The 22,775-nt window shown below is 37.6% G+C and overlaps 1 protein-coding gene across 1 annotated transcript in view; it reads left to right on the forward strand.

Moving 5' to 3' along the window:
• Positions 1-22,775, forward strand: part of PCDH11X (protocadherin 11 X-linked) — a 210,073-nt gene that overhangs the window by 164,372 nt on the left and 22,926 nt on the right. The window contains exon 5 of the mRNA XM_055337301.1: positions 4,896-4,925. Coding sequence (XP_055193276.1) covers positions 4,896-4,925 — 30 coding nt within the window. The remainder of the gene's footprint in view (positions 1-4,895; positions 4,926-22,775) is intronic.

Consider the following 22,775-nt stretch of genomic DNA (forward strand, 5'->3'; position numbering starts at 1 on the left):
TCCACCTCGTTAACCCTGGTCGTTAGGACTTCTAGTTTGGATTGCATCTCATTCAATTGATTTTTAATTTCTGCCTGATTGGATCTAAATTCTGCAGTCATGACGTCTCGTGAGTCCTTAATGCTTTTTTTCTAGAGCCACCAGTAGCTGTATAATAGTGCTTCTGAATTGGCTTTCTGACATTAAAGTGTAATCCAGATTTTGTAACTCTGTGGGAGAGAGGGCTGTTTCTGATTCTTTCTTTTGAGGTGAGGTTTTCCTTCTAGTCATTTTGCTCAGTGCAGAGTGGCCAAAAACAAGTTGTATTGGAACACGGGGGAGTATCACTGGTCCGTCTAGCTGGTCTTCTGGGGGAGGGGCCTGCTGTGCTGATTTTCAGGTGTTAGCAATTGGGGGAGCTGCTCTGCCCCTGCCTGCTGCCGGGCTCAGCGGGGGTTGTTTACCCCGTGGGGCCCCAGGAGGAACAGCCGCAGTTGCTATGGCAACTTTGGAAGCCTGGATTTAGCCTCCGCAGGAACTACGGGGCTCGGGGCTCTCGGTTCTCCGTCTGCAGGGCCTGGAGGCTCCGGGGCGGGGCCGCTGATCTGCTCAGCTCGGGGCAGGAGCGTCCTTGCTGTCCTGGGCTCTCCTGGCCTCTGCCTGTCCCGGGGGGAGGCCGGATCCTGGGCTGTGTCCCGGCGCCCTGTGCTCCGGGGCCTGCGCTGTTGGATTCGCGCTCCCGCCCTGCAGCCCCCTCCCTGGAGCCGCGCCCGAGTCCCTCCGAGCTGCTCTGGTCCCGCCGTGCGCGCTGCAGCCCTTAGGGAGCTCGGCGCACTCTCCTGCGCTCGCAGGTGTCTGTTAGTGTCCCAGGGAGCCCGAGGGCATCCCCGCCCTCCTGGGTCCTGCTCCAACTCCCTGGGAGCCCCTTTCCGCCCGGGAAGGTTGGTGCAGCTCCTGCTCCTCCGGGACGGGGCTCTCCTGTCCTGGGGACACTCGCCCCGGCCCTAGCCCGGCTCCTCGCGGGGCCCCTCTCCCTCGGAGGCCTTTTGTTTCTTTATTTCTTTTTCCCCGTCTTCCTACCTTGATAGAAGCGCGAACTCTTCTCACTGTAGCATTCCAGCTGGTCTCTCTTTACATCTCAGGCCGAATTCGTAAATTTTCAGGATGGTTTGAAGGTTATCTAGGTAATTTGGTGGGGACAGGTGATTTGGGGACCCTGCTCTTCCGCCATCTTGCCCCTCCCCCCACTTCCTTGACTTCTGATTCTAGTCTTGCTCCCTTTTATTATTAATCTAAGTGATGAGAAATTCCTAATGGTTTTGTTCAAGAGGATAGTTACTCTGTTAGTGGTAACAATACAGAGGAAACACTACATGAAATCAGTGAAGATAACAGCTATACTTTACACAAGAAAGAAAAAGAAAGAAAGAAAAAGAAGAGAAAAGAAGAGAAGAGAGGAGAGGAGAGGAGAAGGGAAGGGAAGGGAAGGGAAGGGAAGGGAAGGGAAGGGAAGGGAAGGGAAAAGAAGAAAAAAAGAAAAGAAAAGAAAAGAAAAAAAAGAAAAGAAAAGAAAAGAAAAGAGAAGTAGTAAACCTGAAGATGGGAAAAAAGAAGTAGAATTTTCCAGAGAAACTGACTGTATGTAGTAATACCCTTTTGAGCCATAGATCTCTTCTTGTATTAACCTCAACCTTTGTGCTCATTGTGTTCACTCTGAATGCACAGGCCTAAAATGGACACAATTATAATATCTGGTTTCCACTAGTCACAAAAGCACATAGATATTGAAGAATACCCAAATAATTTGACTTTCTTTCAACTGTACTGATACTGCTACCACCTCAGTGTATACATGGATCACTCTTCATTGTAATTTATCTCCCACCATTTTCCATTTTGTCCACTAATACTGTGTTACATAAAAGAGAATGGACTAAAAAAATGGAATGTTTTCCTAGTTGGATCATATTCTTGACATTAACAAATTTTGTTACTTCTCTTGTATAATATATCTTCTTCCTACTTTTCATCAGTTATACTCAATCATCTCTAACAATCTAGAAAATCTGATATAATATGAGAAATATTCATTTATTAGTAGGGAAAGGGCCAAGGGCAGGCTGCTTCAAGATGGGCCACTTTGGCATAAAGATTATTTTGAACTAAAAGTAATCAAAATGCATCAGATGCAGGAAAAGTTCTCTGTCTCCTCTCAGCTGCCTAAATTTACTTTGGAAAGGAAAGCCTGCACCAAGAAGAGAACTATTAACAGAGATTCCCTTTTATGTAAGAAATGTACCTACATTATAGGGAAACATTTGTGTTTTTGAAATATGTCCTTTCCTTTTCCTGCTAATGGCCCTCTCCCCTTTCTATATCCAGACCCTACCCCTCTCCTTAGTTCATATAAACTTCATGTTGCCTCATTCTTTAGAATTTCATTGTCTATGTGGTTTGTCCTTATCCCTACTACATTTTATTTTCTTCCATTAATCTGTCTCTTGTCAATTTGATTTTATGTCCAGCTAGAAGGACCATAAAGCAGAGGAAGGTCTCCCTCCACAACAGTAGTAAGAACTTGTTCACATCAGGAGGTTAATAAGAACATATGAAACTACATGACAAATATATACTATTGGAAAATTCTGAGCTTATAACATTCAGACCTGTTATTTTTTTTCCCTCCCTCACTATATATAATTTAGTTTGGACAACGATTTTGTTGATTTAGTGTTGATTATTTTGGGGTCAATTTTTAAATAAGGAGATTAAAAATCCATGTCTCTGTCAAAGTAGGAATTGCTTTTCGGCATGTTTTTTTTTTCTTCCAGCATTTATTATTTTTTTAATGTTTCTATCATCAAAACTGGTATCAATTTGTGATCCTATTAACATGCCTGACAATATATTTCTATGCTTACTTTTAATTCTAATGCTCATCTGGATGTTACCAAATAGGACCTACTTATGGTGGCAGATTGTGTTGTATCTGTGATGTGGATTAATGCAAAGACGATCCTTTTTGATATTTCCCACTTGATCTATTTTAACCTTTTCACGATAACAATTTTCAAATAAAAGCAAAAGTAGCATAGCACAGGGAATGCTTTTAGTTAAAATATAAAATTTAGGGAAACAAACACATTCTGAACTTGTCTTTTTTCATTACTGTGGTGAGGAGGAGCACTGGGTGCTATATTTTGGCAAACTGAACTCCAATAAAAAAATTTAAAAGAAAAAAATAAAATCTGTTGTTATTGCAAGTAAATCTTAATGGTACAACCATAAAAAGATCTATTGTGCTGCCACAAAATAGAGAATAGTATTTTAATATTATATCCTTAAAGACTTTTTTGTTTTTGTTTATGACTTTATTTCTATTAGAAAGTTGAAAATTTTAGCCTATTTTTTTAAAGTTTTTTATTTATTTATTTAGTAATGAGAGACACACACAGAGAGAGAGAGAGAGAGACAGGCAGAGAGAGAAGCAGGCTCCACGCAGGGAACCCATTGTGGGACTGGATCCCAGGTCTCTGGGATCATACCCTTGGCTGAAGGTGGCACTAAACTGCTGAGCCACCCGGCTGCCCTTAACCTATTATTTAAGAATTATCATTCATAATGATAAGAGATGTAGATATCTATTATTTAAAGGCATTGAAACCATGGATATTTTCTTGAAAGAGAATATGGAAGTCATCATTTTAAGGCTATCCCTTCATGAATATAATTCTAATACTGAGCCATTGAAGGTTGAATTTGTTCAACACAAGAAAAGTGTGAATATCTTAGGGTAAACATCAATACCCAAAATGGAACGGGTGAAAAAAAGTACACTTTGATCTCTTGAATAAATGATTTTTGCCCATGTCTAGATACTTGCTTAAATGTCCATGTTGTGAACACAAGTTACGTTAAAATGACAGGAAAAAATGCATACTTTCTGAGAATAAGTTGTTAAAAATATAGAGCTATCTCTGGCTATGTTAATTGTATCTGTCTTTGTATTTACCCTTATTTCAAAATCAACCCAGCTCTACCCCCCTTTTTTTCTTGTGATTCATTGTAATCAAGGAAGCTCTCAGAGAACATTTTATGTAGCTGTTAAAATGACAAGAAATGGAGATAAAATTTTAGGAGAAAAGACTTTTGGGAGCAAAAGTAGCTAGAAATGTAGAAATTTGATCATTTATGATATGGTATATTCATCCTCTACAAAGAAGAATGAAGAAGGGACTAATGGCCTAAATGTTTTTGGAGTCTTGAAAATTAATTTAACTTGTCTCCTGAGGTTGAAAGGGAATTTTAAAAAAGAAGTTTTAAGTAAAAAGGAACAAAATAACCAAATACCAGAGATACAATGAGGAAAAAAAAAGAACATAATTCAGTTGAACAGAGTCTAATTAAGGTGTTCCTAAGAACTACCAAAATTAACACTTAGAGATAATACTTAATGTCTTTTAGATGTTTCTTATGTTTATTCCTAATTCATGTATTCCAACCAACCTAGTTCTTTTTTTAAGAAATGCATTCATGCTTGAGGTAAAGGCTTATTCATTAAAAATTAATGAAAAATAAGTAATATAAGTAAGAGAATATCTAATTGGAGGCATGCCTTTTCTTCACAAAAGCCTATGTAGGCTAAATATATAACTGAGTTTTGTAATGCTGATCCAAGATTTCTTATATAGCTCTCATACTGGCACATGAGATTTATAATGTCATGATATCCCCTTATGAAATGACTGAAGAAAGCAGAAGTTGAAGACAGTTTCAGAAGAACAGAATTTTTTACTATTGGATATAGAATATTGGCATTAAGAAATATATTTGCAATAACAAATTAGAGCTGATTTTCAATTTTGTTTTGTTTTGTTTTCCTTTGCTTCCTTTGCCTCCATTTTATCCTAAATCAGTGGAACTCTGAGGGGAAAACAGCAGGGAAGGTAAGATTATAAATTTAAAAGAAAATTGATTTCAAAATATATTGTACTATTTTTTTCTTAATATTTTGAAGCCACAGTATTTACTCCATGGCCTTAAAACTATAAGTATTTAAGATGACATATGTTGTGATTCTACCTTAAAAGATCTTCAAACTGAACTGTATCCACATTATGTATCATTTACACAGTCCTGGATGCAATTTTCAAACTAATTTAATTTAATTTAATTTAATTAATTTTATTTTTGACCAACACTTTTCTTTTCCCACTGTGCCAAAACAACATTCTGCTTAAAGCATTACTTTGTGAATATTCTGTGAATAGTTATTTTATTATTAATTTTAGCAATAAAAGGGACCATTTATTTCGTTGTCAATTCACAATTTGGCTTTCACAGCAAAAATCCGTGAATATGAAGCATGATGATATCTGATAGGATCACAAGGAAAGTAGGATAACTAAACTAAACATAGTTAATCAATAAATTGATATTCAAAGTTTTAGGATGTCATGTTTCAAGGTGAAAATTTTAAGTTCTGCTTATATATATGGATAGTCTAGTTGTCTAGAAAAAATTGGTTTTCTCGGTTTAAAAAATAAACTATCTCAAACATATTGTTAAATTTTAGTTACCTCATTAGTTAAACTACAACACCACTAAAATAAACAGTTTTTGAACTGTTCACTGGCATTTAATCTTTCATAGAATTATGAATTGGTCTCCTCACCATGTTGTGGGGGTGAAAGAAATTTTCCCTTGAGCTTCTGATGGAAGATATTTTGGAAACTAAATTCAACAAGTGTTAAAAGCTGTGATATTAGAACCAAAATGTTACCATAACTTTATGCTAGGTTAAATGGGAGCATAATCTTTAAGATGGATGTATCCTAGTCTAGTTTAAGAGACCAAATTTTGTGTTTGAAAGGGAACTTGCCAAAGGGTGGTCTCGGTTATGTCAGAAATGTTAGTCCTGAATGTCTTTATCAAGGGTGAGAACTACCTGAAAATAAATCCTGTCTAGAATGTCAAAATAAATCTTATTAATATTTGAGAAATAAACTAAAATAATGCACTAGAGAATTTTCAATGAATATATATATATATATATATATATATATCTGACAGTTTTCAAATGCCTGTCTAAATTATCACTGTGGCTTTTGAGTGATGTCTTTTTGAGAGTCAGCTACTCCAAGGAAGCAAAAGATCATAAAAGAGATTTCAAATTAAAAGGAGGGAAAAAAAGGTAGTAAAATATTACTAGCTATATAAAGTGAATAAGAGAGAGGGAGAGAGAGGGAGAGAAGTTCTAGAGATTTTAGTATTCTAACATTCTCAACCATTCTGTAACTTTAGAAATGGGCCTGTTCAGTTATTTAAAAGTCGAGAATTTTGAACAACAGAAATATTGGCAACTTTTATCTAATGTAGCTATCCTACAAATAGGAAAATGTATTGGTTTCAAAAAAATTAGGTCTCTATTTACAGAACTCTGGGGGTGAACTCATTTTCCTGTTCAGAAAACACTGGGTCATTAAATTTTAAAACAAAACACAGCAATAGTAGATATAAAAACATAATCACAATATAATTAGCAATGGAATGTATTATTTCTATTAAAAGATATATATATACATATATAAATGTCAAATGAAAATGATATATATATATATATATATATATGTCAAATGAAAGCAAATCTGGACTTAGGGAGAGACTTTACTCAGAATAGGGAGAAGACTCTGATCTAAGAAATCTACAAGGTTCTTAAAACTCAACAGATAAATGAATGTTTTTGTTGTTGTTAAGGGAAAACAGAATATTTTAAGAAACTGGACAAGCAAGATAAATGAACAGTGAGGTCTACCAAAAAAAAGTGTCTCACTGCAGACAGATGATTCCCAGGAGACCTTGAGAAGGAGACATGTTCTACTTTATTAGTGCTTGCTTATAGCTTAGGGGCAAACAGGACTCGGGGCTTGTAAGAAACAGAGATACCTGTCTAAAGTTTGGTCAAACCAAAGCAGAAAATAAGAAAGGGACAACTATGAAAACTTGGTTATTTTTTCCATTACCTTTCTATACCACGGTAAGTACAATAAAAATAAGTCACTAATATTGTGCTTACTCTGTTTCAAGCACTTGTGTGTATATGCATTGTGTGTATATGTACATACACACATATATATGTATATATGTATATCTATGCACATATTTAGTCCTAAAAATAATGCTATAAGCTCTTTTACAGTTAAAAAACAAAAACAAAAAAACATAGTACAGAGCTTACATGACTTGCCTAGGCTTACATAGCTCATGAGAAGAAGACCCATGATTTGACCCAAGCAACCATGTTCAGGAAACCTCTTTTAAAAAAGAAAAAAAGATATCAAAAAAAAAAAAAAAGAAAAAAGAAAAAGAGAAAAGATAAATGTTAAATCACAGAACAAATACTTATTTTATCTCAAAATACTTGTCTTATTCTATTTTAATAGTTACATTGAACATTTTTAATGTCATAAGATGTGTCTAGAAGAATGAAAAAATACTTCTGTCAAATATAATGGTGCTTTAGACCTATCATCAAGCAGTTTCACTAGCATATATATATTGTATACCTAGCCCGATATAATATGGTTCACATATACATGGAGATTAGGCCTGTCCTCTGAGGCCCTTTATTTTTGGTTCATAGCATTTATGTAAATGCTTGAAGGTTATTTTGAATACAAAATTCAAGAAGATTTAAACCTTAAATATATTAAGTGCCAGAATATTTGTCAACTTTGGATTTATTGCAAATGTTTACATAAGAGTTAAATTTATCTCTTGAACTCCTGAACCTCACCTGTTTAAGTTTTTCTTGAATACAAATTATAAAATATGGCATTCATATTCAACTTAATTCAGAGTAAGTGAAAAATATAAGGATACTGCATTTCTAAAAAAAAGAAAAGAAAAAAACATACGTAAAATATTATCTTAACTAAGAATGAATATTATCTTTGCTAAATGAATGCTTTAATGTCTTTTAGATTCTAAACCTTTTAAGGACCTAGAATTTCTCAGTGACATCCCCATCTATTTAATTTAAATGACTTCAGTGGCCTAACCAAACAGGATCTATATTCAGCTTCCAAATCAGATGTTTAAGTTAAACACACTTTTTTCTACCTCCCTGCTAAAAGATTATATTTCACAGAGAAGCTAGTGATAGCAGAACAAAAACAAATGTCATGCTCCATGGTTCATTCATTCTTAACCAGTTGGTATTCAACTGGCTAATAGCTAATAAGAGGAAAAACACACATTTCAACACAAAGCCACCAATTACAGAATCAATTAGTGAAGGTAATGTTTATATTCAACTAAAAGAGAGAAGTACAATTTTTTAAACCTAGTAAATGTTTTTAAAAATCTTGTTTAAACACAAACTAGCTCCCTTAGCTCTAACCTGAAAATTTCCATGGAGACATTTTTCTTCAAAATCACTCACCAATGTTTGTAGTGGCAATGTCCACAATAACTGAACTGTGGAAGGAGCTACAATGTCCTTCAACAGATGAATTGATAAAGGAGATGTGGTATATATATATATATACAATGGAATATTACTCAGCCATCAGAAAAGATGAATACCTACCATTTATCTCACATGGATGGAACTGGAGGGTATTATGCTGAATGAAATAAATCAGTTGGAGAATGACAATTATCATATAGTTTCACTCATATATGGAATATAAGAAATAGTTCAAGGGACCATAAGGAGAGGGGGGAAATTGAGTGGTGAAAAAATAAAGAGAAAGATACACCATGAGAGACTCCTAACTCTGGGAAACAAGCAAAGAGTTGAGAAGGGGAAGTGGGTGGGAGAATAGGGTAACTGGGTGACAGGCATTAATGCAGGCCCATGATGAGATGAGCACTGGATGTTATACTGTATATGGGCAAATTGAATTTAAATAAAAATTTAAAAATTGGGATGCCTGGGTGGCTCAGTGATTGAGCAGATGCCTGATGCCTTGGCTCAGGGTGTGATCCCAGGGTCTTGGATTGAGTCTTGCATCAGGCTCCCCACAGGAAAACTGCTCCATCCTCTTCCTAAGTCTCTGCCTCTCACTGTGTCTCTCATGAAGGAATAAATTAAATCTTCTTTTAAAAAAATAATTTTTTAAAATCACATGAAAAAGAATCCCTCACCCTTTAGCTAAGCCTGCATCTAAATTGCCCTCAGGGTTTGCACAAATGGTTATGCTTATTAAAGAGTATGTTCACCAAAGTTCTAAACTGAAGATGGCAGAAACAGAAATGATTGAGGTTCTCAAGAGTATATTTTTATTTCCTTTATTTACCTGAGGTGAATTTACAAAGTGGCTTCTTTCAATTAAGCTAACAGGTATCAGAAAGAATAGCTATAGTAGCAAAGGAAGTAAAAGCCATGTTGTGTCATTGGCCCATCTTCATCCAGATGCCTGTCTTTTGTGTGATCATTTGCTCCAAGGCTACATGAAGCAGAGGGAGGCAATGACAATATTTGAATGAACATATGTTAAAGTGACCATTTTACTGGTGTATCCAAGTTATTTCCTCATTCTTTATCTGATTCAATAAGCAGAAATGTTTGGAAGTTCTTTCCTTAAAAATTCTCCTAAATGTATAATTTAGGAGTTTGAATATGAAATTTCTCAAACTCTCAAAAATTTTGAGTTTCTTAAGAGGTTATGTCCAAATGAAACTAATTCTAAGGGCATATTTTTGAAGAGATGTATTCACATGTCTTGTCTTTAGTGAATAATTATTTTCATACATTACTTTTGGGAGTATTATGATTTAGTAAATTCATAAGAGTAGACTGACAGCAATTGTGAATGCCATTTCTTCTATACTAATCACTTTTCCTTATCAAACATTCAGTTTATGATTTTAGGATATGAGAAAATTAAGCTCACTAAGAATTCTAATTTAGCATTACTATCTACAAGGAAACACATTTATCTTCCTCCTGCATAGGTTCCATAGATATCCTTCAGGGACATGTTCCTACAGATAAACTGTGATGCCTTTTATAGTGCCTTAACAGCTTCTTATATTGCTTTGGAATAGATTATTTAACTCACTGTTTAGTGGCAGGAAATTTAGTCAGTGGGAGAAAGTCACAGATAATTTGAAGAATACCTGTCCTTTGATCTTTTTGGATGTTCCTCCCCATCTTTATTCAAGACTTCCTGGCATCTGATACTCAGTACTATCCCAGACCTTCAATGATTGTCGCAACACTTTTCAATCATCTTCAAATCCCTTTCAAAATTTCCAATCCTGGGATCCCTGGGTGGCGCAGCGGTTTAGCGCCTGCCTTTGGCCCAGGGCGCGATCCTGGAGACCTGGGATCGAATCCCACGTCGGGCTCCCGGTGCATGGAGCCTGCTTCTCCCTCTGCCTGTGTCTCTGCCTCTCTCTCTCTCTCTCTCTCTGTGTGTGACTATCATAAATAAATAAAAATTAAAAAAAGAAAACCCTTTAAAAAAAAACCAAAAAACAAAATTTCCAATCCTGATTTATAAGCAAATATTTTCTCATTTATTCACTTGAAATTTTATTTCTTTATAGGAGATCAATTTGCCAACATATAGCATAACACCCAGTGCTCATCCTGCCAAGTGCCGACCTCAGTGCCCATCACACAGTCACCCTAACCACCCGCCCACCTCCCTTTCCACTACCCCTTGTTCATTTCCCAGAGTTAGGTGTCTCTCATGTTTTCTCACCCTCACTGATATTTTCACTCATTTTCTCTCCTTTCCCTTTATTTCCTTTCATTAATTTGTATATCCCCCAAATGAATGAGACCATATAATGTTTGTCCTTCTCCGATTGACTTATTTCACTCAGAATAATACCCTCCAGTTCCATTCACGTCAAAACAAATGGTGGGTATTTGTTGTTTCTAATGGCTGAGTATTATTCCATTGTATACATAAACCACATCTTCTTTATCCATTCATCTTTCGATGGACACTGAGGCTCCATCCAAAGTTTGGCTACTGTGGATATGGCTGCTATAAACATCGGGGTGCAGGTGTCCCGGCGTTTCAGTGCATCTGTATCTTTGGGGTAAATCCCCAGCAGTGCAATTGCAGGGTCGAAGGGCAGATCTATTTTTAACTCTTTGAGGAAACTCCACACAGTTTTCCAGAGTGGTTGTACCAGTTCACATTCCCACCAACAGTGCAAGAGGGTTCCCCTTCCTCCACATCCTCTCCAACATTTGTGTTTCCTGTCTTGTTAATTATCACCATACTCAGGGTGTGAGACGGTATCTCATTGTAGTTTTGATTTGTATTTCCCTGATGCCAAGTGATACAGAGCATTTTCTCATGTGCTTGTTGGCCATGTCTATGTCTTCCTCTGTGAAATTTCTGTTCATGTCTTTTGTCCATTTCACGATTGGATTCTTTGTTTCTTTGCTGTTGAGTTTAATAAGTTCTTTAGAGATCTTGGATACTAACCCTTTATCTGATAGGTCATTTGCAATATCTTCTCCCATTCTGTAGGTTGTCTTTTAGTTTTGCTGTCTATTTCTTTTGCTGTGCAGAAGCTTCTTATCTTGATGAAGTCCCAATAGTTCATTTTTGCTTTTGTTTCTCTTGCTTTCATGTATATGTCTTGCAAGAAGTTGATGTGGCCAAGTTCAGAAAGGGTGTTGCCTGTGTCCTCCTCTAGGATTTTGATGGAATCTTGTCTCACATTTAGATCTTTCATCCATTTTTTGTTTATCTTTGTGTATGGTGTAAGAGAATGATCTAGTTTCATTCTTCTGCATGTGGATGTCCACTTTTCCCAGCATCATTTATTGAAAAGACTGTATTTTATCCAGAGGATAGTCTTTCCTGCTTTGTGGAGTATTAGTTGGCCATAAAGTTGAGGGTCCACTTCTGGATTCTCTATTCTGTTCCATTGATCTATGTGTCTGTTTTTGTGCCAGTACCACACTGTCTTGATCATCACAGCTTTGTAGTACAACCTGAAATCTGGCATTGTGATGCCCCCAGCTCTAGTTTCTTTTATTATTCCCTTGGTTATTTGGGGTCTTTTCTGATTCCACACAAATCTTAGGATGATTTATTCCAACTCTCTGAAGAAAGTCCATGGTATTTTGATAGGGATTGCATTAAATGTGTACATTGCCCTGGGTATCATTGACATTTTCACAATATTAATTCTTCGAATCCATGAGCATGGAACATTATTCCATCTCTTTGTGTCTTCCTCAATTTCTTTCTGAAGTGTTCTGTAGTTTTTAGGGTATAGATACTTTACCTCTTTGGTTAGGTTTCTTCCTAGGTATTTTATGCTCTTGGGTGCAACTGTCAATGGGATTGACTCCTTAATTTCTCTTTCTTCAGTCTCACTCTTAGTGTAGACATGCCACTGATTTATGGACATTGATTTTCTATCCTGTCACTCTGCCGAATTGCTGTATCAGTTCTAGAAATCTTGGGCTGGAGTCTTTTGGGTTTTCTATGTACAGTACCATCTCATCTGTGAAGAGGGAGAGTTTGACTTCTTTGCCAATTTGAATGCCTTTTATTTATTTCTGTTGCCTGATTGCTGAGGCTAGGACTTCTAATACTATGTTGAATAGCAATGGGGAGAGTGGATATCCCTGTTCTGTTCTTGATCTTAGGGGAAAGGCTCCCAGTGTTTCCCCATTGAGAATGATATTTGCTGTGGGCTTTTCGTAGATGGCTTTTAAGATTATGAGGAATATTCCCTCTATCCCTACACTCTGAAGAGTTTTGATCAGGAATGGATGCTGTATTTTGTCAGATGCTTTCTTTGCATCTATTGAGAGGATCATATGGTTCTTGTTTTTTCTCTTGCTGATACGATGAATCACATTGATTGCTTTACGAGTGTTGAACCAGCTTTACATCCCGGGGATACATCCCACTTGGTCATGGTGAATACACTTCTTAATGTATTGTTGGATCCTATTGGCTAGTATCTTGTTGAGAGTTTTTGCATCCATGTTCATCAGGGATATTGGTCTATAGTTCTCCTTTTTGGTGGGGTCTTTGTCTGGTTTTGGAGCTAAGGTGATGCTGGCCTCATAGAATCAGTTTGGTGGTATTCATCTCTTTCTATCTTTCCAAACAGCTTTAGTAGAATAAGTGTGGTTTCTTCTTTAAACGTTTCCTAGATTCCCCTGGGAAGCCATCTGGCCCTGGACATTTGGGTCTTGGGAGGTTTTTGATGACTGCTTCATTTTCCTCCCAGGTGATCAGCAGGTTCCAGTTTTCTATTTCTTCCAGTTCCAGTTTTGGTAGTTTGTGGTTTTCCAGAAATGCGTCCATTTCTTCTAGGTTGCCTAAATTATTGGCGTAAAGCTGCTCATAAGTTTTTAAGATCGTTTGTATTTCCTTGGTATTGGTGGTGATCTCTCCTTTTTCATTCATGACTTTATTAATTTGAGTTTTTTCTCTCATCTTTTTAATAAGGCTGGCTAATGGTTTATCTATCTTATTAATTCTTTCAAAGAACCAACTCCTGGTTTTGTTGATCTGTTCCACAATTCTTCTGGTCACTATTTCATAGAGTTCTGCTCAAATCTTTATTAACTTTCTTCCTCTGCTGGGTGAAGGCTTTATTTGCTGTTCCTTCCGCAGCTCCATTAGGTGCAAGGTTAATGCTGTATTTGCGTTCTTTCTAGTTTTTTGATGGATTATTGTATTGCGATGTATTTCCCCTCAGGACTGCTTATGCTGTATCCCCAACATTTTGCACAGCTGTATCTTCATTCTAATTAGTATGCGGAATATTTTTAATTCTTCTCTAATTTCCTGGTTGACCCTTTCATATTTTAGCAGGATGGTCTTTAACCTCCACGTTTTTGAAATACTTCTATACTTCTTCTTGTGATTTAGTTTTAGTTTCAAAGCATTACGATCTGAAAACATGCAGGGGACAATCCCAGTCTTTTGGTATCAATTGAGACCTGATTTGTGACCCAGTATGTGGTCTATTCTGGAGAAAGTTCCATGTCCACTTGAGAAGAATGTGTTTTCAGTTGTGTTTGGATGTAAAGTTCTGTAAATACCAGAGAAATCCATCTGGTCCAACATGTCATTTAAAGCTCTTGTTTCTTTTGAGATGTTGTGCTTAGAAGATCTATCAATTACAGATGTCCCCATGTTCACGTCTCCACGTATAAGTGTATTATTATCTAAGTACGTCTTAACTTTGCTTATTAATTGATAGATATGCTTGGCAGCTTTTGCATTCAGGGCATAAATATTCATGGTTGTTAGGTCCTCTTTTTGGATAGATCCTTTAAGTATGATATAGTGTCTCTTTTCCTCTCTTACTACAGTCTTTGGGATAAACTTTAATTTATCTCATATGAGGATTGCTACCCATGCTTTGTTTTGAGGACAATTTGAATGGTAAAAGGTTCTTCAACATTTTATTTTCAGGCTGTAGGTGCCCGTATGTCTAAAATGAGTCTCTTGTAAACAGCAAATAGATGGGTCTTGCTTTTTTATCCAGTCTGAAACCCTGCATCTTTTGATGGGATCATTAAACCCATTCACATTCAGACTTACTCTTGAAATATAAGAATTTAGTGTCATCCTTATACCTTTTCAATCCCCGTTTTTGTGGATTGTTTCCTCAGACTTCCTCTTTCTTTTACAGAGTCCCCCTTAATATTTCTTGCAGAGCTGGTTTAGTGGTCACATATTCTTTCAGTTTCCGCCTATCTTGGAAGCTCTTTATCTCTCCTATTGTGAATGAGAGCCTTGCTGGATAAAGTATTCTTGGCTACATGTTCTTCTCATTTACAACCCTGAATATATCCTGCTAGCCGTTTCTGGCCTGCTAGGTCCCTGTGGAGAGGTCTCCTGTTAACCTGATACTTCTCCCCATAAAGTTTTGGGATTTCTTGTCTCTTGCTGCTTTAAGGATCTTCTCTTTATCTTTGGAATTTGCAAGTTTCACTATTAAATGTCAGGGTGTTGAACGGTTTTTATTGATTTTAGGGGGGGATCTCTCTATCTCCTGGATCAGAATACCTGTTTCCATTCCCAAGTTAGGGGCATTCTCAGCTATGATTTGTTCAGATACATTTTCTGGTCTTCTGTCTCTTTCACAGCTCCCTGGAAACCCATTTAAATGTAGATTTTTTTCCTTCTGAGGCTGTCATTTATTTCCCTTAACCTTTCCTCAGGATCTTTTGTTTTTCTCTTTTTATCTCAGCTTCCTTCCTTGCCATCTACTTGTCTTCTATGTCACTCACTCTTTCTTCTACCTCATTAACCCTCGTCATTAGGACCTCCAGTTTGGATTGCATCTCATTCAATTGATTTTTAATTTCTGCCTCAGTAGATCTAAATTCTGCAGTCATGATGTCTCTTGAATCCTTTTTGCTTTTTTTCTAGAGCCACCAGCATCTTTATAATTGTCCTTCTGAATTGGCTTTCTGACATCAAATTGTAATCCAAATTCTGTAACTCTGTGGGAGAGAGTACTCTTTCTGATTCTTTCTTTTGTGGTGAGTTCTTTCTTCAAGTCATTTTGCTCAGTGCAAAGTGGCTAAAAACAAGTTGTCCTGGAAAAAGGAAGGAAAAAGAGAGAGAGAAAAAAAGGAGGGGAACAAATGAAATACAAAAAACAAAGAGGGTTATCCTTTGATTCTATATAGTGTAAGTCCCTAGACTTCCCATGGAACTTTCCAGGGCTGCTTGGTCAATACCTTGGTCTTTCCCTGTCCTTCCAGCTAGTCTTCTGGGGAAGTGGCCTGCTTGTGCTGATTCTCAAGTGTGTGCACCTGGGGCAGCTGCCCTGCCCCTGCCAGGTGCATGGCTCAGTGGGAGACGTTTATCCTGTCAGGCCCCTGCTCTCTGGTGGCCCTGCTGAGTCCCAGGCACAAGGTAACACCAGGGGGAACAACAACAGTGGCAGCAGCTAGTTCTCCAGCCCTGGAGTCAACTCTAGCAGTAACTACTGCAGTCTCCGAGTCTGCAGGGGCCTGGAATCTCCGGGGGTAGGGGGCACTGATCTGTACTGCTCGGGGCCTCCCGGCGGCAGGAGCGTCCTCTCTGTCCTGTGCTCTCCCAGCCTCCATCTGTCCCAGGGTAGTGCTGGATCCTGGGCTGTGCCCCAGGCGCCCTGGGCTCCGGGGCCTGCGCTACTGGAATTGGGTTCCTGGCCCTGTGCAGGCCCCTCCACATGGAGCCGCTGCCTGAGCTGCTCTCGAGGCCCCACTGGGCAGGCGCTCCAGCCCTTTAGGGACCTCGGCCTGCAGTGTGTGGCGTGCTCTCCCCCGTGGCGCACTTCCTCTGTTAATGACCCTGGGAGCCTGGGGACATCACTGTCCCTCCTGGGATCCTGCACTAGTTCCCTGTGAGCGCCTTTCTCTTCGGGAAGATTGGTAACATTCCTGCTCCTCTGGGACTTGGCTTTCCTTTCCTGAAAGCTCTCACCGCCTGGCCTTAGACCAGCTCCTTTTTGGGGTCCCTCCCCCCCCTTGGATGATTTTTTTATTGATTTATTTTTTTTTCCTTCTTCCCACCTTGATAGAAGCACGACTCATCTCCCTGTAGCATTCCAGCTGTTCTCTCTTTAAATCTCAGGCCGAAATCGTAGGTTTTCAGGATGATTTGAAAGTTAGGTAAGTTTGTGGGGAAAGCTGACTTGGGTACCCTACTCTTCCGCCATCTTGCCCTGCCTCCGATTTATAAGCAAATTACCATATGTTTTACTTTCTAAAATAGAAATCATCTTTGCAACTACAGTACATTTCCATATTCCTTTATAGTCTCCCGTTTATTTCCTCTTAATTACAGAAATATCCAGCTCTTTTTTTTTTTGTTTGGAAGCCTTGAAAGATGTATCACCTATTTATGGAGAGTAAAATTTTCCCCTCCTCATCTTGTCAAACATTTCAGTCTGACATCTCTGAGTAGCCCATCTCAGGGTAGGAAAAAAAAAAATTCTGTCTTTGGTGGATATCAACAGAACTTTAGATTATGGATATGTGTTTATATAGACTAAGGGATAATGTATGCATTGGACAAGGGTTTGAATCAGCAATGCTAAATGAAGTTCTACTGTCTAGAAGATACAACCTTAAATGTCTGGAATTTTGAGGATAAGAGGCTTCCAGGGACCCTTGAATGTATTAAAACCACTTTAGGGTAGCTTTTTAAACCATAGTTGGATTTTGCTTGAAGTGATGTCTTACTTCCATTTCCAGAGCCTACCTACCTGACTGCTTGCCTGGAACTTTTTATTTTTGACTTTGAGTACCCCAAAAGATAACTGCCCACCATGGCTCCTATCACACTGTCAGTTGGCTACCATTAGTCCTTACAGTCAGTTTCCTGGTCCAATTGGATAGACTTTACCTCACCTGATCTCAACAACCATCTTGTTCTTTAGCAGACCCTGAGGCATATGCACACAGCATCTGTAATCCAGTTTCTGCATTGAGTCCCTTACCAATACCAATGAACTATGGTAGCTACAAAGAAAACATAATATGCATCCATCCATACACATTCACAAAGATGCTTCCATGTATACAACATACACATGTATGCAGTTTAACACTCAAAGCTAATTATCATATTGTTGTAAAGTTAATTCTAAGAAAGTAGAGAAAATAACTTTGAATGTAAATGGGCGAAATACAACAGTCAAAAGACAGTGGCAGAGTGGACTTAAAAGACAAACAAAAAAACAACAATAAAAACAAGACCCATCTATATGTTGCCTACAAGTGACTCATGTCAGACCTAAAGACACCTGCAGATTTAAAGTGAGGTAGGTAGAGAAACCTATATGATACGTAAGGATGACAAAAGACAACCAGGAGAGTAATACTTATATTGGACAAATTAGACTTTAAAACAAAGACTGATTCCAAAACCAGACAAAGACCCCACTAAAAAGGAGAATTACAGACCAATATCCCTGATGAACATGGATGCAAAAATTCTCAACAAGATACTAGCCAATAGGATCCAACAATACATTAAGAAAATTATTCACCATGACCAAGTAGGATTTATCCCCAGGACACAAGGCTGGTTCAACACTCGTAAAACAATCAATGTGATTCATCATATCAGCAAGAGAAAAACCAAGAACCATATGATCCTCTCAATAGATGCAGAGAAAGCTTTTGCCAAAATACAGCATCCATTCCTGATCAAAACTCTTCAGAGTGTAGGGATAGAGGGAACATTCCTCAACATCTTAAAAGCCATCTACAAAAAGCCCACCGCAAATATCATTCTCAATGGGGAAGCACTGGGAGCCTTTCCCCTAACATCAGGAACAAGACAGGGATGTCCACTCTGACCACTGCTATTCAACATAGTACTGGAAGTCCTAGCCTCAGCAATCAGACAGCAAAAAGACATTAAAGGCATTCAAATTGGCAAAGAGGAAGTCAAACTCTCCCTCTTCACCGATGACATGATACTCTATATAGAAAACCCAAAGCCTCCACCCCAAGATTGCTAGAACTCATACAGCAATTTGGTAGCGTGGCAGGATACAAAATCAATGCCCAGAAATCAATGGCATTCCTATACACTAACAATGAGACTGAAGAAAGAGAAATTAAGAAGTCAATCCCATTTACAATTACACCCAAAACCATAAGATACCTAGGAATAAACCTAACCAAAGAGGTAAAGGATCCATACACTAAAAACTATAGAACACTTCTGAAAGAAATTGAGGAAGACACAAAGAGATGGAAAAATATTCCATGCTCATGGATTGGCAGAATTAATATTGTGAAAATGTCAATGTTACCCAGGGCAATTTACACGTTTAATGCAATCCCTATCAAAATACCATGGACTTTCTTCAGAGAGTTAGAACAGATTATTTTAAGATTTGTGTGGAATCAGAAAAGACCCTGAATAGCCAGGGGAATTTTAAAAAAGAAAACCATAGCTGGGGGCATCACAATGCCAGATTTCAGGTTGTACTACAAAGCTGTGGTCATCAAGACAGTGTGGTACTGGCACAAAAACAGACACGTAGATCAATGGAACAGAATAGAGAATTCAGAAGTGGACCCTCAACTTTATGGTCAGCTAATATTTGATAAAGGAGGAAAGACTATCCATTGGAAGAAAGACAGTCTCTTCAATAAATGGTGCTGGGAAAATTGGACATCCACATGCAGAAGAATGAAACTAGACCATTCTCTTACACCATACACAAAGATAAACTCAAAATGGATGAAAGATCTAAATGTGAGACAAGTTTCCATCAAAATCCTAGAGGAGAACACAGGCAACACCTTTTTTGAACTCAGCCACAGGAACTTCTTGCAAGATACATCCACGAAGGCAGAAGGAACAAAAGCAAAAATGAACTATTGGGACTTCATCAAGATAAGAAGTTTTTGCACAGCAAAGGATACAGTCAACAAAACTAAAAGACAACGTAGAGAATGGGAGAAGATATTTGCAAATGACATATCAGATAAAGGGCTAGTTTCCAAAATCTATAAAGAACTTATTAAACTCAACACCAAAGAAACAAACAATCCAATCATGAAATGGGCAAAATACATGAAGGGAAATCTCACAGAGGAAGACATAGACATGGCCAACATGCACATGAGAAAATGCTCTGCATCCCTTACCATCAGGGAAATACAAATCAAAACCACAATGAGATACCACCTCACACCAATGAGAATGGGGAAAATTAACAAGGTAGGAAGCCACACATGTTAGAGAGAATGCGGAGAAAAGGGAACACTTTTGGTGGGAATGTGAATTGGTGCAGCCACTCTGGAAAACTGTGTGGAGGTTCCTCAAAGAGTTAAAAATAGACCTGCCCTACGACCTAGCAATTGCACTGCTGGGGATTTACCCCAAAGAGTCAGATGCAATGAAACGCTGAGACACCTGCACCCTGATGTTTCTAGCAGCAATGTCCACAACAGCCAACCTGTGGAAGGAGCCTCGGTTTCCATCGAAAGATGAATGGGTAAAGAAGTTGTGGTTTATGTCTACAATGGAATATTACTCAGCCATTAGAAATGACAAATACCCACCATTTGCTTCAACGTGGATGGAACTGGAGGGTATTATGCTGACTGAAGTTAGTCAATCGGAAAAGGACAAACATTGCATGTTCTCATTCATTTGGGGAATATCGATAATAGTGAAAGAAAATATAAGGAAGGGAGAAGAAATGTGTGGGAAATATTAGAAAGGGAGACAGAACATAAAGACTCCTAACTCTGGGAAATGAACTAGGGGTGGTGGAAGGGAAGGAGGGCGGGGGAGTGTGGGTGAATGGTTGACAGGCACTGAAGGGGCCACTTGAGGGGATGATCACTAGGTGTTATTCTGTATGTTGGTAAATTGAACACCAATAAAAAATAAATTTATTATAAAAAAACATGCAGTCTGGCAAAAAAATAAAAAAATAAAACAAAGACTGTAACAAGACACAAAGAAGGATACTAAACAATAATAAAGGGGACAATCCAACAACAGAATGCAACAATTATAAGTATTTATGCACCCAACATGGAAACACCTTAGTACATAACACAGTTAATAACAAATATAAAACATGTAATTGACAGCAATACAATGATAGTAGGGGACTTTAACAGCTCACTTACATCAATGGGCAGACTATCGAACCAAAAAATTAACAAGGAAATAATGTTTTTAAATAACATACTGGATCAGGTGGATTTAACTGATATAATCAAACATTCTATTCTTTTTTAAAAAAGATTTTATTTATTTATTCATGAGAGACACACACACACACACAGAGGCAGAGACACAGGCAGAGGGAGAAGCAGGCTCCATGCAGGGAGCCCGATGTGGGACTTGATCCCGGGACTCCAGGATCATACCCTGGGCTGAAGGCGTTGCTAAAGCAGGCTATCCTCAAACATTCTATCTGAAAACATCAGAATACATTTTTTTGAAATGCAGAGGACCATTCTCCATAATTGATTAAATATTAGGTCATAAAACAAATCTTAACAAATTTAAAAAAAGATGAAGTCATACCAAGTATCTTTTCTGACCATAACAGTATAAACTAGATATCAAAAGAAAAAATCTGGAACAACCACAGTTAAATGGAGGTTAAATAACATACTAAAAAACAATCCATTACTCAGTCAAGAAATCAAAGAAAAAAATTAAAAATTACATGGAAATAAATGAAAATGAAGACACAGCAGTCCAAAATCTTTGGGATGTAGCAAAAGCACTTCAGAGGAAAGTTTAGAGAATAGAAGCCTAACTCAAGAAACAAGAGAAATCTCAAAGAAACAAGCTAATCTTGCACATAAAGGAGTGAGAAAAAGAAGAACAAATAAAACCCAAACCCACAAAAAGGAAGGAAATAGACTTTAGTAGAAATAAATGGTATATAAACAAAATAAAATTAAAATGAAAGAAAACAAACAAAACAAAAACCCAACCAGAAAAAAACCACAAACAATAGATCCAGAAATGTAGAAGTAGGATCTTGAAAATTAATAATAATAATAATAATAATAATAATAATAATAATAATCTCTACCCAGATTCATCAAAAGAGATAGAGACAGAGAAATAGAGAGGACACAAACAAAATCATTAAATAAATAGGAGAAACAACCAACACCACAGAAATACAAACACTTGTATCAGAATATTAAGAAAATTTAAGTCAAAAATGTGTATAACCACATTCATATTTATAAATGGATAAATTCTGAGAAATATATAACCTACCAAAACTGAAGCAGGAAAAAATAGAAAATAACAGACTGATTACCAACAATGAAAATGAAAGAGTCCTGCCACATTGTCAAGTTGCTGTATGAGTTCTAGCAATCTTGGGGTGGAGTCTTTTGGGTTTTCTCTGTACAGTATCATGTCATCTTCAAAGAGGGAGAGTTTGGCTTCTTCTTTGCCAATTTGAATGCCTTTTATTTATTTCTGTTGCCTGATTGCTGAGGCTAGGACTTCTAATACTATGTTGAATAGCAGTGGGGAGAGTGGATATCCCTGTTGTGTTCTTGATCTTAGGGGAAAGGCTCCCAGTGTTTCCGCATTGAGAATGATATTTGCTGTGGGCTTTCTGTAGATGGCTTTTAAGATGCTGAGGAATGTTCCCTCTATCCCTACACTCTGAAGAGTTTTGATCAGGAATGGATGCTGTATTTTGTCAAATGCTTTCTCTGCATCTATTGAGAGGATCCTATGGTTCTTGTTTTTTCTCTTGCTGATATGATCTATCACATTGATTGTTTTAGGAGTGTTGAACTAGCCTTGCATCCAGGGGATAAACCCACTTGGTCATGGTGAATACATTTTTTAATGTATTGCTGGATCCTATGGATAGTATCTTGTTGAGAATTTTTGCATCTGTGTTCATCGGGGATATTGGTCTATAGTTCTCCTTTTTGGTGGGTTCTTTGTCTGGTTTTGGAATCAAGGTAATGCTGGCCTCATAAAACTAGTTTGGAAGTACTCCAACCCTATCTTTTGGAATAGCTTTCACAGAATAGGTGTTATTTCTTCTTTAAATGTTTGATAGATTTATACAGAAATGGGCTTTCAACTCTATTGTCAACTAATATTCGACAAAACAGGAAAAGTATCCACTGGAAAAAGGACAGTGTCTTCAATAAATGGTGCTGGGAAAACTGGACAGCCACGTGCAGAAATATGAAACTAGACCATTCTCTTACACCATACACAAAGATAAACTCAAAATGGATGAAACATCTAAATGTGAGACAAGAATCCCTCAAAATCCTAGAGGAGAACACAAAGAACACTCTTTTTGAACTT

The sequence above is a fragment of the Nyctereutes procyonoides genome, unplaced genomic scaffold (genome assembly GCF_905146905.1).
Source record: "Nyctereutes procyonoides isolate TBG_1078 unplaced genomic scaffold, NYPRO_anot_genome, whole genome shotgun sequence".
NCBI lineage: Eukaryota > Metazoa > Chordata > Mammalia > Carnivora > Canidae > Nyctereutes > Nyctereutes procyonoides.